The following is a 9736-nucleotide window of genomic DNA, read 5'->3' as shown; positions in this document are numbered from 1 at the left end:
CAGAGACATTTAATGGTTACTTAAGCCGTTCCTTAGTGCAGAATTTCTATGAGAATCTGTCACTACGGAGTGACTTAGATAATATTATAGGTAATCATTAAATGTGAGTGCGGGGGTAAGTCTGTTAAAACAGATTCATAAGTATTCGGTTTTTCTCTCTCCGTAGGTGTGACGAACACAGTAAATGTTGTATAGGCAAGCAATTAATAAGTAGGTAGGTATTTGATTATTTAAATATTCCAAGAATAAGAGGATAACTGAATACCTATGCGGAAAATAGTCATATTGGTGGGAAGTTATTCTAATATGTAAACCTATTTGTAAAGTACGGGAAAATATCTGAAGATAATTCCTCTATGTCGATTATGTAAAATGAGATGTAGAATTTTATTCATGGGGGAACGTGTTTATGGGTCATAAACAGAACATTAAAATTATGTGTGCGTTGACTCAAACTTAACTAAAACAATGTAAATCAACCATATTTATACTTACAGTTATTTAATATGAGTGTACACCATTAATTTACCAGGTAATTTTTACATTTTAATTATTAGTTTTAAAAATATTAAAATATAAACATCCTTTTTGTACCCCTCCGTGGACCGTTTCCAAACGCGGTTTCAAACTTCATGATCAAAATTAAAATGTAATAATTTACAAATACTAATACATCACCTCTTTTAACCGTTATTAATATAATCAAAATCCATTTTTCCACTGTTATACAATATTTAAATAAAATTTCTTCAAATTATGATACATGAACAATTTGTTATTAGGTCCGCGACTCTTTCCGTGGTCATAATATATACAATGTTTGAATTCTCAATATTTGGAACGCAGCCTAAATTGTTTATTTGAACTGGTAACATTTCAATCGCTGTCAGTTTAAGATACCTTGGTTTCGGTCTGCATGCGCTCCGTCAATTAAAAAACAAAAATTGCTTAAATCAAAGATTATTTCAGTATAATATAAAAGATCATTGCGACTTTTCTGTGACTTCGATACCACGGTAAGTGTTTTATCAAATATTATGGAAATCTATTAACATCAATTGTTATGGGACGCCATTTTTACAAGCATTGCTTTTTAAATTCTAACCTAAAATTTTGACGTGTTTTTACGCTTGATTTGATTGATTTTCTCATCCGTGGACAAACTTTTCCGTAGACAGTCACTTCTGTGGACGTAGACTTTTCTGTGGACATTGACACGGAAAAGACTGTGTCCACAGAAGTGACATCTATTAAGACTAAAACTTGCTTTTTGCAAACAAATTATGTGTTGAACAGCTAGAGCATTTGTTTTTGTTACTTTGCATAGGATATTATGCCATGTATAATATATTTATTGTCATGTTTATTATGGGACTTTTTTACCAATATTGTGTTGCATTTACGTGTTATGTCTTTTTTAATGCTTGGCTTGGTGTGGGTACATGGTTCATTGTCATTGTTTCAGTAAATTAAAATGCCTAGAAAAAATACACTAAAGAATCTTACTGATGAAGAAAAAAAGATGAGACGGCGTGAACAAAAAAAATTAAGTATGCGTCGAGCTCGGGCTAAGTTAACTGAAGCTGCTGTTGAAGAGATACGCAAACAAGATAGAGAAAGATACCATAAGAAAAAGGATAGAGGAGATATTAAAACAATTGATCAGTTTACACCGAGGCAACAGCGGCAAATAAGAAAAATGTGGCGCGAAAAATCGAAGAAACGGCGACAATTATTAAAGATGCGAAAAGCTACTGAATCACTTATACAAGAAAATACTCCACCGGCAAGTCCGTCTTCCTCACTCTCGCGAGTTGAATCTGGACGTGCAGTAGCTGCCCGAAATAAAAGAGCAAGAAAAGCTGAAAATGAGGCTTTAAAGAAAAAGGTGTTTCAGATGGGGAAGGTAATTAAAAAGTATAGAATGAGAATACGAAGACTAGAAGAAAGAAAACAGAAAGCATCGAAGTCGAGTTCTAGAAATAAAGTCTTGAAAACGGATATAAGAAAAGCTGTGCATGATTTTTTAATAAATGACGAATATAGTAGATTAACTGCAGGTAAAAATGAAACAATAACTAGGAAAAAAAGCAAAAGGCAAATTCGTTTACTAAATGACACACTTTTAAACTTACACATAATATTTAAACTCAAAACAGGATTTAATATTTCATATCAGACTTTTAGGAGATATAGACCTTTTTGGGTTCTGTTTCCAAAAGCAGCTTCAAGAAACACGTGTCTCTGTACGTTACACGAAAATAATGATCACATAATTCGATCACTTCAAAAATCGAAAGTTGTTTCTTACGGATCTGCATCCGATGCCGCTAAGGCATTGTGTTGTAATAATACACTGACTCCTAAATGTTTAGAGAGAGAGTGTCAGAGCTGTCTTTATAAGAAAATTGATTTTAATAACTTTGCCGAAAACGATTATATAACTTATGATAGATGGGTTACAAAAGACGTGGATGTAGTTATCAAAGGTGTACAGAAAAAGTGCAAGAAATGTGTTAAAGAAACTGTTAAAACTACGATAGGTGCGCTAGTGAAGTTATTACATTTAAATTTACCAGTATTCATGCAACATGTAGCTAATATGATTCATCAAATGAGATCAATACAAACATTTAAACAACAATTAACGTCTACCAAAGGCTTGTTGCATGTAGACTTTTCCGAAAACTATAATTGTAAGTATAGTGCTGAGGTTCAGTCGGCTCATTTTGGTGGCTCGAAGCCTCAATTGTCTCTTCATACTTGCGTTTATTATAGCGCGGCAGAATTTCCGAATAATGGTTTCCAAACTACATCCATGTGTTCTATTTCAAAAAATTTACGCCATGATCCTGTTATGATCTGTGCCCACCTTAAACCAATTCTACAGCGAATTAAAGAACTCAGTCCAAATTTAACAGAACTACATATTTTGAGTGACGGCCCAACGACCCAATACCGAAACAAAACTATGTTTCTTTTAATTGTTAAATTCATTAGTCGAGAATTAAATGACGTGACCGATATTGTTTGGCACTATAGCGAAAAGGGGCATGGCAAAGGTGCTCCAGACGGAGTAGGTGGCTGCATAAAAAGGCTGTGCGACAGTTCGGTTGCGATGGGCAAAGATGTGTCTGACTATGACTCACTTATGTTATGTCTAAAAGAGAACTGTAAAGGAATTGAGATCTACGGAATTGGGGATCCAAATATTGAAGACATTCAAGAAATAGTAGATAAAAATGCGATGAAAGCTTATAAAGGGACATTTAAGATACATCAACTTTCTTGGAATCAAAATGATCCAAATATTTTACATGCCCGAAGGCTTAGTTGTCTGTCTTGTGCATCTAATGCTGTTTGCCCGCATTTTGAAATTGGCCAGATAAAGGTTCCGTCCAATAATACACAAACGCATAGTCCCTTGAGTATGGCTGACGCAAGGAACGTTTCTCCGAGAAGTGAAGACACGGCTAATGCTTCTACAATAACTTATAGGTCAGATCAGATTACACCTGATGGAGGTACTTCTCATAATGTCCCATCACGTCCCTGTAAAAGATTTGGTTTCCTGCCAGACTCTGATGATTCAGACGTGTCTTTACCTCTGCAGGATGAGAGATCCAAGTTCCTTTCAGACTCTGATGACTCTGATGTTATTTTTACACCTCGCTATCGTCATCCATTGCCCACAGACAGCAGCAGCGAAGGCGACTTCATTGTACGACCTAAGCAGTCTCAAAAACCTTTTGTCGATCCCTACACTGATAGTGGCGATGACGAATAAAACAATATGATATGTCTCATTATGTTTATTTCTATATTATTTTACGTTCAGTTTGGTTGACATTATGTTTGATTTAAGTCAACCGAAAATAAATCCCTTCTGTGGACATAAATTCATTATTTTTTCAAAACGAGAGGATTGTTTATTTTATGACATTTTTTATGTGAAGATGATTAATACAGCCAGATTGTTGTAATTTTAATAAAACTCTTTTATTTAGTTTAGAATTATTTAGACAAATTACAACTTTTGTCTTTTCTGTTGATTGTGAAGTCTTTTCTGTGGACAGTTATAAATTAAAATATTGAAAAACTAATTAAAATCAAAGCTTTGATCTCTGAGAATATTTTTATTATAATTATTTTATGTTTCTCAAAATAAATGCTGATTCGAACCAAACAAAATACGACTTTGATTTTATTTTTATTTTTGAAACCCAAGTTTGTTTATGACCCTTATAAAATATTTTTGATTGCATTTGCATTTTGTATATTTTCCATTTTGTTGTTCGTCTCTCGAAAACGATGATATACAGTCGGACTTAAATCTTATTTCAAAAGAGGTTTTAATCCTTTTACTTTTCTTTTTCAAACTTAAGGTTGTAACTGTCAGAGATATCAAAACTTCACAGTGACGTATAATTTTAATGTGCGCGATTTGTTTAATTTAAATCCCGTTGACATACTTTGCAATTATCGAGTTCACTTTTACTTAACCCCAAAACGCTTTCGGCTGTATTCAAAGTTAAAAAACCGGACTTAAATGATCAGGCGCCATCGCGGATTAACGGGTTAACGCATGCGTACTGAGTTGGCGCCAAAAGATTGGTGTCGGCCATTTTATGTGTTGACAGATAATTAATTTATTATTGGTTGTACTTGGATTAAGTTTAATTGAACCTCATTTGAAGTAATTGAGAGATTTTTGTTTTAACTTAAATAGGTAACATATGGAGGACACAGTTTCCTGTAACCTAGAGAAATTAAAGACGATAGAAAGACTGACATAGGCGCAGTTAGAACGCATTTTCAAAATTATGAAAATAAAAAAGTATCAATTATTAGAAAGTCTAAAACAAAAACTGACCAAAGTTCAGTTCAGTTTCAGCCATCAATCATAGTTTTATTAAGCGACCAACTAGTTCTAACAATAACTAACTGACACGAGCAAAGCGTTGCATAACTCCTGAATTGCCATGGAAACAAACAAGCAAAGATTTATGTGCACCACAAATTGGCTGTAACTAGTTCGTCATGAAGGAATGCCAAGGTCAATTGCAACAATTAGAACTTCTTCATACCGATCATTAACTCATCTTCCGAGCCTTTCCCAACTATGTTGGGGTCGGCTTCCAGTCTAACCTGATGCAGCTGAGTACCAGTGTTCTACATGGAGCGGCTGCCCTATCTGACTTCCTTAACTCCAACCAGGGCAATTCAAAACTCCTTGGTTAGACTGGCTGACATACGTTCCGGCTTCTGACTACCCTTAACGATAGCCATAGAGGTTTAAATGACAGCCGGGACGGGACCCACCGATTTGTTGGGCCTTCTGAAACACAGAGGGACTCGTCATGACGAGATGGTCTCCCATCCACAAGCGTTGCTTAATCTCATATTCGATCAATCCGCACGGCTTTGATTTATCCAGGAGCTCTTCATTCTTCATCCTTACAAATTGGTTCTAACTTCATGAAATGTTCATCATGAAAGAATTCCAAGGTCAATAGCAATTAGAGCTTCTTTATACCGACCGTTATCTATAACATAAAAATACCGCAAGATATCAGGTTCATAATATGAAATGTCAACAGTTTTATTTCGACCGCACAAAAATGTTCAAGGTCAAATTTCGGCTACCTGATATTCAGATACCGTGTTTTTGCTGTCAACAGTGGGCGGAGTAGGTGATGATTCCGCAAATTAGTTAGTCGAGTCTTTTCTTATGCCTATTTAGTTTTGATAACATAAATGTTAATTAATTTTATAGATATGATATGAAAGAAAACAAAAGAACAAGAGCTACCATATTTACCTGTAGTTGAAATTATTGAGGTCAAGGTCATATTTTCGTGTCGTTTGTTACAATTGAAAATGATATGCCGTTATCTGTATTTTTGTAATGAACATCATCCGAAGTCCTAGTCACGTAGATAACATTTTTATGTTCATAAATGTATGTAGTTAGTTTGAACTAGACATATTTCAGCTTTGTTTACACTCAAACGCCCTTGTAGTTACAGATGTTTTTAAACAAAGGTGATAGCACTAGGTTATTTGAATGTTACCATCCAAAGAAATAAAAGAAAAATTACCATATTACTTAACCAATACTTATTAAAATTCGAATGGACGTTGCAACTTTACAATATTTTCAAAATGTTAATGCTACTGCTCGGACCGTGGGGCCCGAGTTCGCGGTTACTTTATAAGGACATCGCGAAAAGGCTTGTCGACGCTTCGCGTGACCAGAGGGCTGGCTTATTCTTCGGACAAAGAATTAGCATTGCCATTCAACGTGGCAATGCAGCCAGTCTTCTGGGCACGTTTCCGGAGGACAGTGATGCGGAGGAATACTTCGACGCCTGATCGATGCTCTTTTATATTTTATGTTTTATGTTTATATATATTTTGTATATAGTATTTTATTTTTAGTTTTGTATAAAGATAAGTAGTTTAAGTTTGTATATATGTATAATGCTACTTACATTCTTTTGTTTTCCAACAAAAGCCAAGTAAATACGAGTTGTAAATATTTTCATTGATGTCCACGGAGGAAGGAAAGATAGCGAAGATGGCAAAAGAAAGGTTGGTCAGGCGCCTTCTTGTAGGTCTAGCACCGTACAGCGGGTGTGATCCGCTACTAGAACTAAAGAGACGTATGGGTTCCTTGTCATATCAAATTCTATCTGTCAGAGATTACCTAGTCTTGATTGATTGGTGATTTTATTTTGAAAATAATGGACGAGTTCCATAGTATTCGTCTAAGGGCGGAGCTAGTAATGTTCCTCGTGTCCCGATCACCCGCATTTTGGCGCACTACTTTCTTAGGGTGATCGGGACACGAGGAAAATTACTAGCTCCGCCCTTAGACGAATACTATGGAACTCGTCCATTATTTTCAAAATAAAATCACCAATCAATCAAGACTAGGTAATCTCTGACAGATAGAATTTGATATGACAAGGAACCCATACGTCTCTTTAGTTCTAGTAGCGGATCACACCCGCTGTACGGTGCTAGACCTACAAGAAGGCGCCTGACCAACCTTTCTTTTGCCATCTTGAAGTGAGCTGGGGTTATTAATTTTAGGAAGTGGGATGATAAATGATTTACACCAAGACGTGGGGAAAACTTCAGACTCCAAGGAAAAATTTATAATATGAGTAAGGATAGGCAGGATAACATCAATAAGGAAGGATATCATGATTCTGCTGACACCGTCACACCCAACCGCTTTGGATTTGATGTTAGCAAATATTTTACGAACCTCATCGCCAGATACTGTGTTGCTTACAACAGTGATTTATCACTGCCTTCTTGAATGACAACTCTTAAATTGAACGGATGTGACAACGCGCCATATTTTTAACCGACTTCCCAAAAAGGAGGAGGTTCTCAATTCGTCGGGATCTTTTTTTTTATGTATGTTCACCGATTATTCGAAGACGCCTGGACCGATTTGCAATTTTTTTTTTGTTTGATAGGATATACCTTCCAGGTGGTCCCATAATCACCAGGTCAGGATCTGATGATGGAAACCCTGAGAAATGGAGGGCAACTTTCAAAAATTGTAGGCGTGCATAGATTAAAAACTTGACAATGAGGTGTACGTCTGATAACACTATACAACAGTGAAGGTTTGGAGCTGACCTGATGATGGAGACGAGAGAGGGTCGAGGGAACTCGACAACAGAATATGTAAACTACCTCGTGTTTGGGCTTATATTATTTGTATTAACAAGACCTCTGCAACTGTGAAGGTTTGGAGCTGACCTGATGATGGAGACCGGAGAAGGTCGAGGGAACTCGATAACTGAATATGTAAACTACCTCGTGTTTGGGCTTATATTATTCGTATTCATGAGAACTTTCCACAAATGCTGATAGTGACAACTATGCTTGTCACTGAAAAGCCAAAAATAAAAAACTTTTTAAAAAAAAATAAAATCGACTCCCAAAAACACTGAAAAGCAAAAAAAAAACTATTCTTAGGTGCATCAGCCTAGAAGTCGGTGGCGTATAAACTCAGGAACATCCATTAGACACTGACTTCTAGGCTGATGCACCTAAGAATAGTTTTTTTTTGCTTTTCAGTGTTTTTGGGAGTCGATTTTATTTTTTGTAAAAAGTTTTTTGTATTCGGAATTCAAACGCAACCGTTAGTTTGATTTTCGGTGCGTTCAAATTAGAAATTACTGTATTGTACCATAAAATATCCTTTTTAGTGATTATGTAGAGTAGGTATTTAAAAAAATGTTATCAGGAGAATTATAATTTCCCAATGTAATAACTTACTCTTTTAACAATCGTGATGAAAAGCAATAACTAGCCTGAAGTGGTTCTAGACAGATAAGTATGGGGAGCAGGGAGGACAAATGTCCCGATAGATAGGTAGACAGATAAGTAAGTAATCCATAAACAAAACACTTGTAATATGTATGGTTAACAATGATATTTTAAATAACAAACTGTAATTAAAAAACGAGGAAGTGTAACTGCACAATAATACATGCACAACTGCGCAAACACATAATTTTGATACTTTAATTTAAATAGTCGTATATAAATGTAAAGTTTTGACATTGAAGAATTAGTTCATGTCTGGCAGAACTAACTAATATAAGTACCTACATAAATATATTTACATTTTACTTACTTCTGCCAATGGTTTTACCCGCAGCCCGTGCGATCCACTTCGTAAAACCGGGTAAAAAGGCAAACAAAATCCAAGTCAAAATCGAAGTCAAATACTTTTATTGAAATTAGGCTCATTAAATAAGCACTTTTTTATGTCAAATTACCTTGTACAGAATTCTCAAAAACACCCCCTTTTCACTGCTGCTCAGTGTCATGGCTGCCTCTTAATCTTCAGCTTTATGATATTTATCATCGGCCTTTTTAACGTCCCACTGCTGGGCTGCGGGCTCTTCTCACACGGAGAAGGATTGAGCGTTAATCACCACTCACCACGCTTGCTCAATGCGGGTTGGTGATTTCAGACTTTATAGTCCAGGTATCCTCAAGATGTTTTCCTACACTTTTAATCAGTCATTGGTGCCCAAGATTCACTTAGATATAAATTAATTTCATACGTATTAAGTATGTATTTTCAAAAGACATTCCACAATAACATTAAATACAGAACATTGCATCTTCAATCAAAATCCCTATCAATTTTAATCGCCCCTATCGATCAGACCAACGCGAATCAATTACAAAGCAATACCAACTTTAACTTTCGGCAATAAAGTTCAATTTAGCTTGTCATCTTGGAGTAAAAGGGCCCTTAATATTGATGCATTATTATTAAGTCTACCAGCACACTGCAAACTTTTAGTCGGCCGATAGTTTGTTTGGGCTCATAAATCAGTATGAAGATGAATGGTCGTACGGACATTACAAAGATCAGGTATTTAGCCTATATCAGACCGATTGGAAACTTTGACAGATATACAGCTTTTCTTAAGTATATCTTAGACACTGTGGTGACCTACCTCTTTCGTCACTTATTGGTACTGGCCGGCTGGTTTGGCAGCTACGTTCGTAAAAATGAAGACTTGTCAAACCAGTCGGCAGTCGGTTTTTTCTCTTTGGTAGGAAGAAAATGTATATTTTTATTGTCTCAATTTATCTTGTAAATATTATGTAAATATATCGATGTAAATACCAAACCCATTTATATTTCTTCCTACATTTGGTGACCCCGTCTGAGCACGACAACAATGTC

At 35.7% G+C, this 9736-nt stretch overlaps 1 protein-coding gene across 1 annotated transcript; it reads left to right on the top strand.

The window, feature by feature from the left end:
* The first annotated feature begins 419 nt into the window (after nucleotides 1-419).
* On the top strand, nucleotides 420-4138 carry LOC124641572. The gene is made up of 2 exons (XM_047179709.1): nucleotides 420-1016; nucleotides 1466-4138. The coding sequence occupies exon 2, from the start codon at nucleotides 1475-1477 to the stop codon at nucleotides 3785-3787; it is 2313 nt and encodes a 770-aa protein (XP_047035665.1). The 5' UTR covers nucleotides 420-1016; nucleotides 1466-1474; the 3' UTR covers nucleotides 3788-4138.
* The last annotated feature ends 5598 nt before the right edge of the window (nucleotides 4139-9736 follow it).

Source organism: Helicoverpa zea, chromosome 22, assembly GCF_022581195.2.
Source record: "Helicoverpa zea isolate HzStark_Cry1AcR chromosome 22, ilHelZeax1.1, whole genome shotgun sequence".
Classification (NCBI taxonomy): Eukaryota; Metazoa; Arthropoda; class Insecta; order Lepidoptera; family Noctuidae; genus Helicoverpa; species Helicoverpa zea.
This window is presented reverse-complemented; position numbering and strand designations above follow the sequence as displayed.

Excerpts from the sequence above, each read along its gene's own strand:
- LOC124641572 (XM_047179709.1), top strand. The coding sequence starts at position 1,475 with ATGCCTAGAAAAAATACACTAAAGAATCTTACTGATGAAGAAAAAAAG.